A 17,909-nucleotide genomic window follows, 5' to 3' on the forward strand; every position below is an offset into this window, starting at 1 on the left:
TTGCACGGTGATCATTTGAATCATTGTAGTAATGGCGGAGTCATATCGCGCCATAGCAGCCAGCTCGGTGTTCCTTCCGTATACACTGGACGAACACCCCCCTTCCTCCAAATCCACACGCCTCAGTACCCAGCAATACAGAAACAAGAGGACAAGTAAAGCAATCCGCCTAGGTTGGCGCCAGCGCCGGTATTTGTTTGTTCACCTGGTGTATACGTGGATCGCATCGACAGCAAAGAGGGTATGCAAAGGGGGAGCAAAACAATAAAAGAGAAAAAGAGGAGAAGGAGGAAGAAGAAGAAGAAGAAGAAGAAGAAGAAATAAGACAAGAGTATATATGGTGGAGATGTGTCTCGATGACTTCGGGAAGGCTAGATGAAATACACGGCAGCTACTACTTTAGTTCGGTAGAAATGGAGGAAGGGTCGTCAAGAAGGGGGTTCCCAGGAACAGCGTCCAATGCGACCGCATGCAACGCAGGTTTATCTGTATCCTTGAGGAGCCCGTTATGACGGGATGCCAATCGTTCTTTAACCCACTCGGCAACCTCGTGGTCTTCGGTAGTCGTGGACGCGGAGCCGTCATTTGCAGTTCCATTGCCGAGTGATACGGATGGGATGTCCCCGTCAGTCGATTCTGTCGGGGGTTGCATCAGCGAAGAGAGCCAAGGATGTCGGAGAAGCATGCTGTAGGAGGGGCGCTTGGCCGGATTCTTATCCAAGCAGGCCTTGACAAAAGAGTGCGCTTCGTCGGAATAATCGGATGCTGGAAGAGTAGGGGGTTCTCCATGTACAATAGCCTAGAAATAAATCCTGTTAAGAGTTGTGTCAAGCGCAGAACGGGGGAGAGGGAACTCACATGGAGCTGGCTAAAGATATTATTGAAGGTCTCCGGGGGGTATGGATACCGGCCAATAGCGCATTCGATGATGGTCAATCCTAAACTCCAGATATCGCTTTGAACGCTGTAGGTTCCTCCTCCACCAGTGGCCCCGGACTGCTGGACGCCGCCACCTGCAATCCGTTCGGGAGCCATATAGCTCTGGCAGCCAATGTTGGTCTTTGCTATACTAGCAACCAGGTTGCCACTCACTCCAAAATCGCAGATCTTAATCTGGCCACGGGTGTTGATCAGAATGTTCGTCGGCTTCACGTCTCGATGAATAATGTTATGGTCATCCTTGAGAGTCTTTAATCCCATGACTGTAGATAGCGCCACTTTCCGAAGAATATTCTCCGGGATTCCGTCGCCGTAGAGTTTGTCGATGGAGCCGCCATCCATGTACTCGACGCAAATGTAGACAGCACCCTCCTGGAAGAACGCACCGTAGAAGTCAATGATGAAGGGCGAAACGCATCGATGAAGGATATCCAGCTCCATGATAATCTGGGCGAACTTGTTCTCATCCAGTTCCAACCGAATCTCCTTCATGGCCATGACGGCCCCGGACAGATTATCCTTCGGCGCTCCATCGGTATCGGAATCATCCTGCCCTGTAGGGCGGCTGACGATGCCACTCAGTCCCAAGCCTGGTTTGCGCATTTGTGGACGACTATGGCGAACCTTGTACACCGTACCGTAGTTGCCCTTGCCCAGCTCGTCCAAACGATCGACCTCGTCTAAGGATATGTTGAACCTCTGGCCAGATGAGAACTCGATACCGCCTCCATGCAGAATGGCCTTGTTTTTAAACTTCAGGGTGCCCGATTTTGTGTCAATGAATTCCGCGTACTTGCTGAACGCAGACTCTCCAGGTCCTGGGACAGGCGACTGGCCCCCAGGTGCGCCAGGATTCGATGCAGTGGCGTCAGAAAGCTTCAGCCCCGGTTTCATACGCTTCGCGGCCAGGCCTCGCGGGGCATTCGGCCCTGGGGGCGCACCGGGGACTGTAGGGGATGAAACCCAATTTTTCGCAACGGGCCGATGGGCAGGTGGGAGCCGTCCTGGCATGGCGCCCCCTAACGGACTGTTCATCCCGGACGGGGAGGGGCCGGCACCGGGCAGACTGGTTTGAGAACCCGTGGGAATCGAACCGGTCGAAATCGCATGGCCCAGACTGGGAGGTGCACCCTGCCTAGAGAGCTGAAAGGCCTTCATCTTTGCCAAAATATCCTGGTTCGCACTACTCATCGACGCCTGGGGACGAGGAGGGGTCCCCGTGGCATGTCGCGCCGCATTGACCTGCCCGAGATGGGTCGAGGAGGCCGTAATCCCGGAAGCATTATCCCGCGTGGGGCGCAGGGATGGAATCGAGGCATAGGGCTTGGAAGAGGATATAGAAGGGGAGAGGTCATCCTCGGTGTTGTCCGAGAGCTCCGCAGATAGCTCAGCTTCGGAGGTCATTGTCGGCTAATCTGCGGCGGGGGGGAATTGAGGGATGTTGCGAGGTGGAAAAGCCGGGGTGCTGTCTCCAGCACCTTCGAGCAGTCTCACAAATTTACGAGAATTTGGAGCATGAACGTGGGACAATAAGCCAAGCGGGGGGGGAAGGGAAATCGGCTCGGTCGGGAAATGCGGCGAGGGGAGGGACGGTTGAGGAAATCAAGGACCACGGTGTTGATTTTGATCCTGGCTCGTGAATTAAGAGGAAGAGGTGAAAAAAAGGGGGGGGAAAGGGGAGGGAGGAGGGGGAAGGTAGAATTCGTTCTTTTTTCGCAGGGTTGGTGAGAAAAGAGAATTGGAGATATGGACGCGGGGCAGAACTTCAGGCCATTATCAGCGGCAGAAAGAAAGAAAACCACAACTGCTTTTTTTTCGATATGCAGGGAAGGAAAGAGACAGAGGATGTCCGAACTTGGCTTAAATAGTCAGTATTAGATAAAAGTCCAGTTCACTAACTCTCTAGATAGGTTGGTCCTTATTCATCCTATTGTGGCGTCTGGGTTTTACGGCCCCAGCTGGATGCAGCAAGTTTGCTTTCAGTTAACCTATCAATGGCCTCAACTCGAGCATGAAATCATCTGGGATGATACAGAGGTACTCAAAACTTGTACTCTGGAATCCTTATCTCCAGACAACTTCTCTTCTTTTTTCTATCTCTATCTTCCTCCTATTTACCTCTTTTACCTCTTTTACCTCTTTTACCTCCTCTCCAACTCAGCTATCTTTCTTAGTTCGCTCTAATCTCAGGTTGGTTCACCCAGTCCATCATTTCATTCCTGTCCTCCTATCATATCACCTTGCTAATCGCCTGGTTCTCTTTATGGACTTCTAGCGTGATTCCTCCTGTCGATGGCCTTTTTTACACCTCCTCGCTCCTTTCAGAATGCCCAGTCCTTGGTTTCTCGCCGCTTTGTGACCCAGACCCAGGTCGACACCCTGCAAAATGTCGTCGCTCCGCACTCCAGCCACCCTTCCTTTCCTCACTTGGTCCTACTCGTCTTCGAGGCGGTCCTCGAGGTGATATGTGTCAGCTTACCGGGTTATATTGCGGCCCGCGTGGGCATGTTTGACGCTGAAGCACAAAAGCTAGTGGCCAATCTCAACGTCGCTCTGTTTACCCCCTGTCTAAGTATGTACCACAATGCCGCCCACGAGACAAGTCACCATTCTGACTGCCTTCATTCCAACTAGTCTTCACAAAACTTGGATCCCAATTGACCGCAGAGAAACTCACTGATCTCGCCATTATTCCCGTCATATTCATCATCCAAACCAGTGTTTCCTACCTCTGCGCTTTCGTAGTCTCGCGATGCTTTCGGTTCAAGAAACGACCAGCCAATTTTGTTGCGGCAATGGCAGTAAGTGGATGGTGGCCCCAAATTCACCTCCTCCGGATTCGCTAACCATCATCTTCCCTCCCAGGTATTCGGGAACTCGAATTCACTTCCCATCTCTCTGGTCATGTCTCTTTCCCAAACCCTAAGTGGTTTGCATTGGGATCGAGTACCCAATGACAACGATGATGAGGTTGCCGCGCGTGGTATCTTGTACCTTCTTATCTTCCAACAACTGGGTCAACTTGTCCGTTGGAGTTGGGGTTACCGTGTTCTGCTTGCCCCGCAAGAGCGCTTTCTGGAAGAAGCAGCATCGGATGATGCCTCCCGTATTGCACAGGGTCAGGAACCTTACACCGATACCCCAGAGCAAGGAGACCCCGACGAGCCCCTAATCCGAACAAGGAGCTCTTCTAATAGTTCCACGCCCGCTCAACCCGGTGCACAGGAGGAATCCGATGAACTCCACTCAGGAGATGCGACACCTGTGACCGCCCGTACCTACTCGTATACTAAATTGCCCAATGCAGATGATGAAGTCCCAGATTATTCCCCAATCCTTGGTCCCCCGCCGCGGGGGCCATTTCTGCCCCGTCAAAGCACCGGGAACGAGATATTGTGTTTTCCGAACGTGGAAGTAACTCGTCAGGGCGACTCATCTCCAAAAGGGCTGGTCTCTCGTGCGAACTCCTCCCTGCGTCGCTTCGGGGGCCGTCTCGGTAGCGCCTGGGGAACAGGAGTGAGAGCTCTTTTCAGTCGACTGCCTCCCAGTGTCCAAAGGGGTCTATCAATGTGCTCGAATGGGGCGTGGAGATTCGTCTGTGGCTTGTGGGATTTTATGAATCCACCTCTTTGGGCGATGTTGGTTGCGATTGTGGTAGCGTCGGTCCCGGCTCTGCAGCGACTGTTCTTCGATGAGGGCACCTTTGTGAGTAACTCGGTTACTCGAGCGATTAGTCAAAACGGTCAGGTCGCGGTTCCTCTGATTCTTGTGGTGCTCGGAGCCAACCTGGAGCGCAACACGCTCCCGAAGCAGGCAGTTGAGGATATCGAGCATCCAGGAGAGGAGAAAAAACTGATCATTGCCTCCTTGATCGCCCGAATGCTGCTGCCAACCTTGATCATGGCCCCAATCCTTGCCCTGCTGGCGAAGTATGTCCCAGTGAGCATTCTGGATGATCCGATTTTCATCATCGTCTGCTTCCTCCTGACTGGGGCCCCGTCCGCCCTGCAATTGGCACAGATCTGCCAGATCAACAACGTCTACGTGGGGGCGATGTCGAAGCTCCTGTTCCAGAGCTATGTTGTCTGGTAAGTTTCCCCCCGATCCACCCAGGACTGTTTCTAACAAAAGTAGGATTCTCCCGTCTACGTTGATTCTGGTGATGTGCGCTTTGGAAGTCGTCGAATGGACCTCCTAAATACGGTCAAGCATGGCGTTTCTGTTCCTTTCCTTTCCTATTATTATATTACGGGCGGACCGGCGTTGAGAGGAGATGATTGCCTGGATGGTGGTCACGCGAAGGTTATTTGGAGTACCCTACGAATAATGAATAGTTAGCGCGCAAACTGATGCATAATCTCTCTTGTACTCTCAAAGTAAACTCTGCCATAGTGTAGACAGTATGCTATATATATTCCAATTATCTATGATTGGCCTATATATATATATATGTTCAGCGAAAAAAGAGAGCGAACGAAGCCCGGGTAAAAATCCAAAAAAAAAAAAAAAAAGGTAATAGCGACTCCGGCGCGACTCGAACGCGCGACCTTTGGCGCTCATCTTCTCACCCAACTGGGCAGGTAAGCCGGAAACCAACGATCTACCACTGATCTACGGAGCCAATTGATGAGTGAATTGAGAGCTCATTTGTTTTAGAAGATGGAGAGAAACAGGCCGATAAAATGGATCCAACACTGATGTCACCCCCGACGTCAGTTCTTAGTATGTGGCAGCATTACCTGGTGGTAGCACGTACTATATACACTATAGTACCAGTCACTTAATGCTTCTACCTAAGGAGGTGGGAAGCTCTCAAGCATGATATTAGGAGAACTTGGTGTCGTGTGCTCCATCACCCACTTTTCACCCCAGGCTAAAATCATGCCATCAAGCAGCAAGCTTTCCCTCTTTTGTCCTGTTACACTGGACATTCCTGTATTGCTTTGCATACTTCCTACCTAGGTAGAATCCCTACAATGAGTCCTCCATGGTAATAGCCTCTCTATCTCGGATGCCCTTTGCAACTAGAAACTCGGGTATAAGTATACATATATATATAGGAGCTTTGAACCTGATTTTCGCATGCGACCGCAGCCAGTTCAAGCCAAACAAGCATCCACATCCACTAGTTAATGAATGTATAGTGCTGTGGCGTCGACCCCCACAACGAGGCACGGAGTATGCCGGGAAACTGAAAGGGCAACCGACACACGATCAGAAATGGTATTTCCAAACCCCGGACCAGTTGGACAGATGTTGCTATAAACTTCAACGTACGGAGTAGTTCACTTCGATCTACAGCTGATCCCCCCCCCCCCTATCAAATGCATCGTGCCTGGTTCTGGAATATGTACCCAGATCCGCGGGTGGGAGAGAGTGCTAAAGAGCGGGGGAGCCTATCATGAAACGAGCCCGACGGTCAGCCATCCCAAGGTCCATTCTGCATTGAAGGAACGGATATCATGGTCCACGGTGTAGGTACTTTTGACTTGCCTTGTCGTCATCTGTATACGATGAAAGAGCCCCTGCGGTATTAGTATAATCCACGATGACACCACGTTTGATCCGGTCTTGTCCGTTATCCACCCAAGTAGAAAATTGAAGCCAATGGTACGATCATAAAGTGGTATTTCGTAGTCATAGCTATATCAAAAACAAAAACATGAACTTTGTAGGGACGTAAGTATTTACAAGGTGGTTGAGGTCAAGTCACCTGAGGCTACTGATAAGCCGTTTTCTTCTTTTGCCACTCATTCCAGTTTCTTCTCTTCTTCTTCTTCTTCTTCTTCTTCTTCTTTCCCTCTACAACTAACTCACTCTCTCTTTTATCATCTTTATTACTCAAGCCTTTTATTTGTTCATCCCTATCTCTCAGTATATGATTCTATTCAGCCCCAGTTCCATTGATGTTGTGGTTGTGTCTCTCTGATTCTGATTGTGAACTCCACTAAATTCCCCCCGCTGCTTGACCCGTGCCTTTTTTTTTTTTTTTTTCCCCTTTCTCTCCGCTGGACTGCTACTGCGACTACCACCACTACAACTACCACTCCTACTTGGTTGCGCTCAACTTCTTCTCTTCCCTTCTTTTATTTTTGAGCTTTCCCTTCCTGCTGTACCTCAACACTGTCCCAAGTGGTTCACTCCCCACCAGTTTGCTGTGTGTTTCAGGATTGCACCCGCTCCCAGTGTAACCAACTTGCATCCAACCCCGGGGATAAGATCTATCTGGATATCACAACGTGACCAATTTCCCTCTCTGGACAGGCTTTGGGCTATTCTAGATTCCATTGCATTATTCTTGGTCTCAAGTACTGAACCATGCCCTCTTTCACTGACGAAATCACAAACTCAGGTGCTGGCCCTGAAGGTAGGTTCAGATTTTAACTTGCTGCCTTTTATCACCCAGATTTTTCCCAGATCTCTTTTCTTTGCTTTGCTTTGCTTTTCCTTTCTGTTATTGGCTCTGGTGGCCCAATAGTAGTCGTAGTTTTACCGCCGCTGCTGGAATTATTCAGATGATTTCATTTCTTCACACTTGGCTTCAACCACCCAACAACCAACCTGGTCACTGGCAGGCAGTTCTCTCACGCAACACTCCCCTCTTTACACTCTTTTACTCGTCTCGTTCTTCAAGTGGACCTTCTCTCAATGTATCTATGGATTCTGACAAATTCATAAAAGGCCCTCATCCTGTTTTGGGGAATGGTCTAACCATCATCACCCCGCTCCAGAAGAATCATCAAGCAAATGGCAATGGAGATTCTGCCCCCCCTGAAATTAAGCAACATCGCATGTCTACCCCCAAGGTAACGGCACGTCAACCCCTTCGTCTTCCTTCTCCTTTTCTGGGTCCCCAAAGCAGCCAACCTTCAGGTGTCGTCCATGAGACCGTGACCAAAGACGACATCAGCCGATGGCTCCAGAATGGTGACGAAGAACAGCAGCGCAACCTCTTCAGTCAAGTGCATGAGTGGCTCGTACGAGAAAAGTCGAGACGGAAGGTTGTAAGGTCAAAATCCCATGCGACGACCAATGGCGCCGAAAGCGACGGTGACAACGATGGAAACGAGAATGGGGCCGGGGCTCCCTTAGCCCGGACGGCGTCCCAGAGTTCCGACACTGCAGCGGCCCTCGACAAGCTTGAGAAGATCCTCACTCATTACGCCGCTTCTAGGCCCGATAGTTATCCCACCTCTACATGCTCTTCCCGCAGGTCTACTCGTCGACGTCACCCAAAGGGATTGCGGAGGGGTTCTGCTTCCGACTCCGACTATACCGACTACGATCCAGCCACTCCCAGCGTGGACGCAGTATTGGATAATTCGAAGACGTTAGCTTACAGTGGAGGTGCCGCAGATGGGGAGGAGGGTGAAATCAGTACAAGCACGAGACGAGCCAAGGACAAAGAAGCGTGGGTGGCGTTTAAGAGCGAAATTCTGCGCTTGGCCCACACACTACAGTTGAAGGGCTGGCGAAAAGTTTCCATGGAGATTGCTCCGGAAATGGAGGTTGTAAGACTCAGTGGTGCTCTAACTAATGCAGTCTACATGGTTACACCTCCGCAGAACCTTCCTCCCCCTAGGGCTGAGGATGGATCATATACATTGGTCCCTAGACGGCCTCCTTCGTAAGTTTTCTTTTTTCCTCCGACGTAGCGGATATGGTCTGACTACGTTATCAGCAAGCTTCTCCTGCGCATCTACGGGCCCCAGGTGGATCATCTGATTGACCGAGAAAAGGAGCTTCAGATTCTCCGCCGTCTGGGGCGCAAGAACATCGGACCTAAGGTTCTAGGCACCTTTATTAACGGACGGTTCGAGGAGTATTTTGAGGCCCGCCCATTGACGGCGAGAGAGTTGCGGGATCCTCTAACGATGAGGCAAATCGCCAAGCGTATGCGCGAGCTGCACGAAGGGGTTGACCTTCTAGAGGAGGAGAGAGCCGGCGGCCCAATGGTGTTTCAGAACTGGGACAAGTGGCTGGACCGCTGCGAGCGGGTGACCAGCTGGCTAGACAAGGAAATCGAGTCTGCGCCCAACGAGAGCAAAGCTGCTGCGGAACCGTGGCGTCGACGCGGGTACGTCTGTGGTGTACCGTGGCCAACCTTCCGTAAGGCCGTCGAGGATTATCGCAAGTGGCTGGTTGCAAGCTGTGGTGGCATCAACGAGATCAAGCGCCAGCTTGTTTTTGCCCATAACGATGTAAGTTCTGACAAAAGGATGTTGTAAGTCGTGAGATAGATCTGGGTGGCTAACGAGGCAGACGCAATACGGCAACTTGCTTCGGATGGAGCCTCAGCAGCAATCGCCGCTCATGCTCCCGGAAAATAAGCACAAGCAGCTGGTTGTCATTGACTTTGAGTACGCATCGGCGAACATGCGTGGACTGGAGTTTGCCAACCATTTTGTACGTGAATCCCGAGATATCAACAAACCCCAGTGGCGGCGCCGTTACTGACTTTGATAGACGGAATGGTGTTACAATTACCATGACGAAGAGAGGCCCTGGGCATGTAGCAGTCTGCTTTACCCAACGCTGGAGCAACAGCATCGGTTTATCACTGCGTACCTCGCGCACCGACCTGGCTTGAGTGGGCTAGGCTCGCCGTCTATCACGCCCTTGATGCGGCCCCTCTCGATAGGCACCCCCACCATGGCTCCTCTGGATCTTGACGCCGGCCCCGATGCCGATCTCTACAACCAGGACCTCGAGCGCACGCACCAGGAGACACTCGAGGCCGAAACGCAGTACCTGCTGCAGCAGACGCGACTGTGGCGGGTAGCGAACTCGGCGCAGTGGGTGGCGTGGGGGATCGTGCAGGCCAAGGTTCCCGAACTGGGGGAGAAGGAGCAAGCAGAGCCGACGTCGCCTGTTGATGGAGAGGGCGAGGCGGACGAATTCGACTACCTTGCTTACGCGCAGGACCGGGCGATGTTCTTTTGGGCGGACTTGCTTTCTCTGGGGGTTGTGCAGAAGAGCCAGCTTCCGCAGGAAATGGTGAAACAGATTGAATCGCGGGTGATTGATGATTAATTCTCTTTCTCTTCTCTTATTCTTCTCTCTCTTTATTCTTCTGCTGCATCTTGTTATCGGATACCAGACATGAATGACATGAGTTATGGATTACGATTTGTACATAAGCTCAGAATTTTTCAACTATGCATGCATGCATGCATGTACAACCATACCGTACCAGAATTGAAAAAAAAAAAACTACTACTACTACTACTACTACCGCCTCTGTAACTTCCTGGCCGTCTCCGCCTCGGCCCTCTCAACCCAATCCTCAAATCTCCCCTCGTTCTCCTTCCGCGCAGCAACCCCCTTCAACACCTCCCCAATGAAGCCGACAAAGTTCGACTTGCGCAAGCTATTCTCCCACGCCCAGGTCCTCCTCTTCCTCTCCTCACCAAGCAAGCCCTCGACATCCCCAGCCTCGCGCGCCCGGATCCGCAAATCCCGCACAACAGCCATGAGATTAAACCTGGTCTCGCCATCCGGATACCGAGCGATTCGCCTGCGCAGCACCTCAATCACCTTCTCCGCAAAGTCGTCCCGCCGGCCTCCTCCTCCTTCTCCTTCTCCTTCTCCTTCTTCTCCGCCAGAACAATCCCCATGCCGGATCGGATAAGGCTGCAACCCGTCCAGCTCAAACAACACGCCGTCCACAGCCGTGTACGCGATGAAATGGTACACGTCCTCGTCGGCGTCGGTGGCCGCAGCCGCGCGCGGTGCCGTCTCGTCGACAAACGGACTCGCCCTGGAGAACGCGTTGTGCGCCGTGCGGATCGCCTCGGAGTTTGAGAGCGCTTCGCCGCGCAGCTCGGGCGGGAACCCTGCGGTGAAGTCTTTGAATGCGCGGAGGTCCGCGCCGATGCGGATCGGCGGGTGCTGCTGGTGGTTGGTGGTGGTGGTGTCTTGGTTCAAGATCACGGAGAGGATGGCCTGCGTGGCGCAGGCGTTTTGGATTGTTTGGGCGGCGAAGAAGAGCGGGGTGGAGGGGTCGTAGGTTCCGTCTTTGGGTGTTTCTTGTTGTTGTTGTTGTTGTTGTTGTTGCTGGTCATGTTGCTGGGGGTGGTCTTGTGCCGGGTCGCGGATCCATTTGAAGAGGAAGATGACGCCGTAGACTGTTCTGTATGTGGTGGGTGGTTTATTAGAAAGGAGGAGAAGCAGAAGAAGAAGAAGAAGAAGAAGAAGAAGAAGAAGATGGGTTTTACTACCCCAGGGATCGGATCGTGTCTGCATCGAGGGAAATCAGCTCCTCGAATTGAATGTCTTGCACGCCGAGGGTCTCGACTAAAGAGGTGAAAACGCCCTGGTGTGGAGTTAGCTTGCGATGCGCGTGTATGTATGGCTGTATGCTTACCTCGTCGGATTCAATCGTACTCCAGCCGCCACCGTCTGCCATTTCTTCGTTTCTTGAGCAAGCAAACGTGTGTGTGTAATTGATGGATCGTGATGCTGAAAGTGTTGTGACGTTGGTTTGCATTCCACACAAACAAAACCTACCTGGCAAACTATCTGACTAACTCGGCGCTAACTATAACTAGTTAGCTGGCACTAACCGTACAAATCCCGGTCTGTGGAGGTAATTGAAAACTTCCTCGGGTAGGTGGACAGGACTGGTGGAGAGAGACTCAACCTAGATCTTAGAATCTAGAATCTAGATCAACAGAGGAATGCCGAATACGAGCTGCCGGACAGATCGACTCCACTCGGCTAGTATGATGGAGACGGACGTTTGCTTAATTTGGACTTTGGAGTACCTGACTATCTACCTGTACGACCATATCCAGGTAGCTATTTACAGATGCGATTATCAGTAGACACCCGCTGGTGTCCGGAGTAAAGTAAAGCAATTGAAATGTATGCTCAGATGCAGATAAAACGCCACCCCAAAACCAGAGCCAGCGCAACTAGGGTATATCGCTCTTTTGCCTCCTCATCCCACCGTTTGTCTGTGTGTTGGTCGACTGGTGCCCCAATATACTAAATCCAGAATAAGTCGAGCAAGCAGAAAAGAACTGGATCAGACAGATCGGATCAATCCAAATAGAATCAAAGATAAATATCATATATGCCAAGAACCAAAGAGCAAGTCCCAGACCCAGAATCCCGTCCTTCTATTCGCCGTAAATTCACTGAATGCATTTCCCAAGGCTCAACCTGATATGCCGTTTCCGTAATCATGAAGTGAGAGGGGGAAAAAAAAAAAAAAGAAAAAAAAAAAGAAAGAATATCAAGTGCAAATGCTTCCTGTCCAACAAGACTCAGGCGCACTGTACCCGCCAGCAACAGAATGAGGGCCCTCTTCAAAGAGATCCATGGAATGTAACCCTAGTCCCTCATCAACCCGAGCAACGGGTCCGCACATGATATCTTCCAGATATGGCGATGGGTAAGCGGGAGAATGTTGCAGCGAACTGGGGTGGCTGCAGTCGGAGAGATCCTCTCGGGGATCCGAGAGAAGTCGCGGGGAAGGGTACAGGCTCTGGGTGGTACCTGGAGCGGTTACGAATGCGCCGGGAATATCGTAGGGTGAGCTCGCAATCGTCACCGCTGGGGGCGACTGGAGACGTGGAGTGTAAGGTGTATAGGTGGCAGTCGTGGAGGAGGGAGAAGACGACGATGCTAGGCAGTAATCCTGGACGTGGTAGGGACTGGTCGGTGGAGGGGAGCAGTATTCGACCGAGGGGCGCGGAGACCATTGCAACCGGGCTCGATACCTGGCTGCGAGATGGCGGGGGAGTTCCATGAGGGACATGGCGAGTTGGACGTCGGGGTTGTAAGGCGCCGTCGCGCTTCTAGAGTAGATGGTGCGGTAGATCTCTTCGATCGGTCCGACTGACATCGGGCCCAGGTAGAAGCCTCCCAAATCCGGGAAGAGACTATCCAGGGCGACTCCAACGCCAAAGAACTGAGCGAGAATAGCGAGCGCACCCGTATCGCCTTCACCTCCGCGGAGCATGGCGGGTGGAAGCCAGAACAGCCACTGTCGTAGAGGCTGCACGCGTTCAAAGACTTGCTCGGGGGTTAACGATAGAAGATCTCGCTGGAAATGTCGAACAAAGTCGAGCAGTTCTCCGATTCGCCGGTAGTGCTCGTGGTTGTGTGCAACGCGTTTCTGAATGGTTTGAAGCGTCATGATCGTGCTCTCGAGGCTGACTAGGTCCTCGTCCTGGAACCGGTAGCCAGATAGAAGAGGGGAGGTGGCGCTGCCCATATACCGTTGGTTATGCACAAAAAAGGCGAGCTCTGACTCCTGCTTCCACATCTGGGGCATTGAATCAAGGACTGAGGTCAATCCCTGTTGCAAAGATGCCCAACTTGGCCTGCAACCTGTGTCAGTTTTCGTACTCGACGTTCCGCAGAGGTAAAAACCTACCATTCACAGTCCTGCCATGAAAGCAGGATAGACGCAGCCAGGATTGCATCACAGTTCCCCTTACAGAACGCACCGATCGCTTTCTGTAGTCCCCGGATCGCCACACCCCGGTGATGGAAAGCCAACTGTCCGGTTTCCTGATTCCGTGTGATCCACGCGAGATGTGCAGCAGACAGGGTGAGGATCGAGCTCATGACGAAGTCATGGGAGATAGCAACAGAGAGGAATCTTCTGAGAATATTAGCCAGAGCTATTTTCGCGTGCACCGAACCAATCCCTTACGTAGGCATCTTCTGCGCCCAAATGGTACAGTGGCTCAAGCCGCGTCGGTGAAGATCGATAGACAAGCCGATGATATGATGAATGAGACGAAGATCCGTTCGGGACAGTTGATTCCAACAGGTCCGTGGGAAGTGCATGAGTTCCGGGAACGGAGGGAGACCCGTAAGATGCCAGTTCTTGATCTCCATTTCGATCTCGGCCGACATCAACAGGTCTGGGACGTTGCGAATCGCGGTCGACTCGTCTTGGACCGTCGCGACGTCCATATAGTCGCAACGACAGTTATGTTTGGTGCAATTTCGACTAGACTCTGTCAGGTCCCTCTCTTCGTGGCCCTAGGAAGTAGACGTACCATTGAGGGAAGCTCTCGTCACATCGAATGTGGCGTCGCTTGCAGGTCTTGCAACCGAATCGCGACTTGGTGTGACTCTTGCGAGGGGGACCACCGCCAGGACCAGCCATTTTATGTGAAAGTGCGAAGGAAAGGACAGGATAGAATCAACTATCCAACCAGAGGCAAAGAGGGGAGACGCAGGAGATATTTAACAGATGACGCAGCCTACTTCCCAGGCAGCAAAGAGAGGATCCGGAATACAGGAGACTCCAAAAATAACCTCGAGCCGCAGGGCCCAGGTGGAGGTGGAGGGGAGAGAGAGAGAGAGAGAGAGGGAGAAGGATCTATAAGAGTTAAGATCGGAACAAGTAGCAGTATACTCTGGAGATAGGAGGAGAAGTGAATAAATAGACAATAATAATAATAATAATAATAATAATAATAATAATAATAATAATAATAATAATAATAAAAAAGGGTTTGTATTAGAATGGCTTTTAGGGGGAAAGAGAGGGGATTGTAGTGGAGGGGAGAGAAAATAATTTAATCTCTTTCTGCTTGTCAGGAAAAAAAAAAAAAAAACCAACTAGTTCTGTGGAGAGAATTTGGAGAGACGCCACAGAACGCCCGGTCAAAAGACACTGAACGGAGTCAGATTTCAAGTCCATCATCCTCAGGACGAAGAGAGGATGCGATAATCATCTGGAACTAGTCCTTATGATAGTAAGAATGCAGTATACGAGACCGATGCGAGGAGAACTACAATAACGGGGTCAATTCTGGAGCTACCTAGGTACATAATGGATGGTGATGATTTTGAGCCTCTTCACCCCAGATTTATTTGATATGATTATATTTCAATATGATTATATTTCAATATGATTATAGGATTGTATTGAAATATTAGAACGACCCAAATAACCCGAGGTTATCCAGGACCTCCCCATGTATTTAAAGTCTCAGCCTCTAATCTCCTGAACTTTTACCCCCCTTTCTTTCAATCTACAAAATGTCAAAATTTATGCTCTGGAGAGAAACTTCCAGCTCAGACCAAACGGCGATCCTAACCCCCAGAGCACTGCCTGTATCCAGAAAGGTCAAAGACGGGATGGGACAACACTCGACGGAGTACTCCTAGTCTCCTACTCTGTACCGAGGAGGTACTAGGTAGTAGCTCAAGGAACCCCCCGGAGGACTAACCGAAGACCAACGAACGGCCTTTGGTTCCGGGATAGGCACCGGGAGGTAAGATTCTGCCTCGAGGGATTATTCTCTCTGGTTCTCGCGGAGAATATTGCTCTGTCATACCTTCCTTGTCATACCTAGGTAACTAACTAACTACTCGGAGAGTCTGTAGACTACCTAGTCCCTCCTTTCAAACTCCAAATACGTACCGACGTGGAATTTGCCGCATTGGGATGCTCTATTCCCGTCAGCATTTGAAGATGTACCGAGTACGGAGTACCAAGATCTGTGCTGTGGCTCGCCTGGAAAGCGATCGCTGGTCCCGAGGATTTGATCCGGATACCAGCATGGTTGCGCTCTTCATTAGATTAGATTTACCTCTTCCCGTGGAAACGGCGCGCGGGGAGTCGAGAAAGAACCTCGGGAGGGAATATGAATGCAGGATTCCTTTTTTTACCACCGTTTCAAAAACCGCCTTGGGAGGCAGACTAAGTGCCCGGTTCTCTCTCGGAGATATGTGAGTGAGGGTACGTACCCTCGACGTAGGTCATGTAACAACCTTAACGCGCACTAGGATAGCCTTCTCATTTAGAATCTTGGATATTCGCTTCTTTCCTCGAAATAACTAGAAAACCTATGTACCATTCATTCATTCCTTTCAGATCTTTCTCCTTTACACAAAATCAGCAAGCCAAAAAAAAAAAAAAAAAAAAAAAAAACCGGCCGAAATTCCCGGTTCGTTTCCTAGATCTGGGAACAACAAGCGAAAATCACTGCCTGTCCCTTTACCGTTGAAACAGCAAGCTGCATGTGCTCATTGGCTGCGCTGACTCAGTTGTCTGTTCCGTGTAACTAACCGTCTCTCCAAGAGAGAAAGCCTTGGAGGCAGACCGGCCATACCTATTAATAATCTTGGATACTTGGCGATAATCTCCTGAAATAACCTAGTCCAGGGTCATTGCGCCGTCCCTTTAGGTTCAGCCAGTTTGGAACTACTTTTTTTAGATTGGGTCCGGTCGACCACACTAGATCACTTAGCGTACGGAGTAACGTAGTAGTAGTAGTGCTATTTTCTGGCTCGTTGCTGTCCGAAATGACAATTGAACTGACAGGGACATTAGCCTGGACCAAGACGACGGACGCCCAGTAGCTTCGGCTTTCCTGTCCCAGACTCCCACCCAGCAGATTTTGGTAAAATAAAAGCTCATCGGCCATTTTACTAGTAGTATTACCTTTGCAGCTGAGGACATGATCCCAATGAAGTGGGGCAAAGAAAGGTCCTATAAAGTTGCTGATCCACATGGGAATGTGCTGCACGATGCATGCACCTTCGACCATTCTGCATGGCCGGTGGTTTGATTTGCTGTCAGCACAGCAGACGGCAGACTAGAAGGTCTTAAAAAAAAATTTCAGCCGCAGGGAGGGGTTAGGGGGTAGATGGAAATGCGGTCAACCTCCTGAACCTCCTCTTTCTCCAGTGACAGTCTCTAGGTCATCATCGCCGATCGGATGAGGTCATGAAACAGACAACAACCCTGGTCCATGTCAGCTCGCTAAATATTATCATATTTGGCAGTTTATAGTCAAGAATCCTTGGCAATCTCTCGGCGTATCCACAGGCAAGTTAAGGGGAACGAAGGAACAGAAAAGGCGAGAGAGAAAAAAAAAAAAAAAAAAAGAAAAGAAAAGAAAGAAAAATACCGGGTTGAGTGGTGATACTTTAGAGGTGACTCAAACTAAGAATGAAGCTAAATGGAAGTTCATACCTGATTGGGTCCCCGAAACAGGCAAATCCTCATTGAATAAGGGACGGCACGTACGTAGATAGAATTAGATAGGTACACCGAGAGGGCTTGAAACCAAATTTTGGGTTGATTTCTTTTCTTCGAAACACAGTTTAGTTTCGCTAAATGAATTCGATTAATTCCCGCTTGAATTTTCCACTCAAAGTTATACTCTGGAGCTGCGCGCCGGGTCCATCCAGACGCATGGTCATCTGGCATGAGGAATATCCAGGATCGGAGCCTTGCTTGGTCCGACTAGTGCCGCTTGGATAGATATTCCCGTTAAATAATAATTATTTTATGAAAGAAAAAGACAATCATCATTGGCACAATTCCATAGCTCCGATTTCAACGCCAGAGGACTCGGTAGTCTGACAGACAGCGCCCTGCATTCCAGTTTCAGTGAGAAATTCTTACTGCATACACCAGGGTCACACCTGCCACGTTTTCTGGGGGGTAGAATGATAAAGGGGAAGGGAAAAGGGGGGGGGGGGGGAGGAAACCCAGCCCAGAGTTCTCTCCGTCCCGTCTCCTTGAATAACGATTGTCCTATAATCGTACAAGGTAACCAGGTGACTAGGAGTTGAATGGCCCATCAGCACTCTGCCCATCCCTGTCATCTATCACTAATACAATGTCAAAAAGGGATCGTTCGGCGTCGGCGAGGCTCGGGGGGGGGGGGGGGGGGGGTGGTAGGAGGAATCTGAGGACGTGCACATCTTGGCTTTTTTTTGTCTGGATTTGGGAACTTACCCTTGGTCCCTTCATGATCTCTTCCAGGTTACCAAGAAATTAGAATCAGAATGTGGGTGCGGAGCCCTTACCGAGTTGAAGGGAAGGGAAAAGACAAAAGAAGGGAAGAAGGGACTGGCACCAATCGGGGAAATGCCTGGGCTTGGGGCCAGCAATGAGCATGAGCATTGGAAACCTCCGGAGCCACCAGATTAGACTGAAATAGGGAAAGCGGAGGAGAAGTGAAGGAGAGTGGACATTGGATAGT

General features: G+C 50.7%; 5 protein-coding genes and 1 non-coding gene across 6 annotated transcripts; 2 read left to right on the forward strand and 4 right to left on the reverse strand.

Annotated features, from left to right (window-relative positions):
- Positions 1-394: 394 nt before the first annotated feature.
- On the reverse strand, positions 395-2,343 carry pbs2 (mitogen-activated protein kinase kinase PBS2; the record flags this gene model as incomplete). The annotated part of the gene is made up of 2 exons (XM_040898284.1): positions 395-799; positions 859-2,343. 2 exons carry the CDS (start codon positions 2,341-2,343, stop codon positions 395-397), a joined length of 1,890 nt encoding a protein of 629 aa, XP_040754254.1.
- A 657-nt stretch (positions 2,344-3,000) lies between these two features.
- P175DRAFT_0474440 (Auxin Efflux Carrier superfamily) lies at positions 3,001-5,302 on the forward strand. The gene is made up of 5 exons (XM_040895204.1): positions 3,001-3,129; positions 3,215-3,511; positions 3,574-3,740; positions 3,805-5,027; positions 5,074-5,302. Exons 2-5 carry the CDS (start codon positions 3,232-3,234, stop codon positions 5,135-5,137), a joined length of 1,734 nt encoding a protein of 577 aa, XP_040754255.1. The 5' UTR covers positions 3,001-3,129; positions 3,215-3,231; the 3' UTR covers positions 5,138-5,302.
- Positions 5,303-5,458: 156 nt separating this feature from the next.
- Positions 5,459-5,560, reverse strand: P175DRAFT_0t42. Its single transcript has one exon. It is a non-coding gene; the product is annotated as a tRNA-Arg (tRNA).
- A 1,697-nt stretch (positions 5,561-7,257) lies between these two features.
- P175DRAFT_0529950 (putative choline kinase) lies at positions 7,258-9,972 on the forward strand (the record flags this gene model as incomplete). Its single annotated transcript, XM_040899739.1, has 5 exons — positions 7,258-7,306; positions 7,621-8,566; positions 8,621-9,140; positions 9,202-9,345; positions 9,406-9,972. The coding sequence occupies 5 exons, from the start codon at positions 7,258-7,260 to the stop codon at positions 9,970-9,972; spliced, it is 2,226 nt and encodes a 741-aa protein (XP_040754256.1).
- A 99-nt stretch (positions 9,973-10,071) lies between these two features.
- Positions 10,072-11,692, reverse strand: P175DRAFT_0148658 (putative 26S proteasome-associated ubiquitin C-terminal hydrolase). Its single transcript, XM_040892441.1, has 5 exons — positions 11,582-11,692; positions 11,306-11,479; positions 11,160-11,254; positions 10,542-11,071; positions 10,072-10,511 (listed from the first exon to the last, which is right to left on the reverse strand). Exons 2-5 carry the CDS (start codon positions 11,426-11,428, stop codon positions 10,171-10,173), a joined length of 1,089 nt encoding a protein of 362 aa, XP_040754257.1. The 5' UTR covers positions 11,429-11,479; positions 11,582-11,692; the 3' UTR covers positions 10,072-10,170.
- A 486-nt stretch (positions 11,693-12,178) lies between these two features.
- P175DRAFT_0431512 (putative C6 transcription factor RosA-like) lies at positions 12,179-14,068 on the reverse strand (the record flags this gene model as incomplete). The annotated part of the gene is made up of 4 exons (XM_040893491.1): positions 12,179-13,271; positions 13,325-13,552; positions 13,607-13,909; positions 13,959-14,068. 4 exons carry the CDS (start codon positions 14,066-14,068, stop codon positions 12,179-12,181), a joined length of 1,734 nt encoding a protein of 577 aa, XP_040754258.1.
- Between the last annotated feature and the right edge of the window lie 3,841 nt (positions 14,069-17,909).

Source organism: Aspergillus ochraceoroseus (genome assembly GCF_002846915.1).
Source record: "Aspergillus ochraceoroseus IBT 24754 chromosome Unknown P175scaffold_2, whole genome shotgun sequence".
Taxonomy (NCBI): domain Eukaryota; kingdom Fungi; phylum Ascomycota; class Eurotiomycetes; order Eurotiales; family Aspergillaceae; genus Aspergillus; species Aspergillus ochraceoroseus.

What these genes read in the sequence shown, in the direction of transcription:
- P175DRAFT_0474440 (XM_040895204.1), top strand. Translation starts at nt 3,232, where the DNA reads ATGGCCTTTTTTACACCTCCTCGCTCCTTTCAGAATGCCCAGTCCTTG. An exon ending in TCTGTTTACCCCCTGTCTAA is followed by an intron (nt 3,512 to 3,573) that starts GTATGTACCACA and finishes CATTCCAACTAG; the next exon opens with TCTTCACAAAACTTGGATCC. An exon ending in ATTTTGTTGCGGCAATGGCA is followed by an intron (nt 3,741 to 3,804) that starts GTAAGTGGATGG and finishes CTTCCCTCCCAG; the next exon opens with GTATTCGGGAACTCGAATTC.
- P175DRAFT_0148658 (XM_040892441.1), bottom strand. Translation starts at nt 11,428, where the DNA reads ATGCAAACCAACGTCACAACACTTTCAGCATCACGATCCATCAATTAC. An exon ending in GACACGATCCGATCCCTGGG is followed by an intron (nt 11,072 to 11,159) that starts GTAGTAAAACCC and finishes CACCACATACAG; the next exon opens with AACAGTCTACGGCGTCATCT. An exon ending in CCGGCATGGGGATTGTTCTG is followed by an intron (nt 10,512 to 10,541) that starts GCGGAGAAGAAG and finishes GAGAAGGAGAAG; the next exon opens with GAGGAGGAGGCCGGCGGGAC.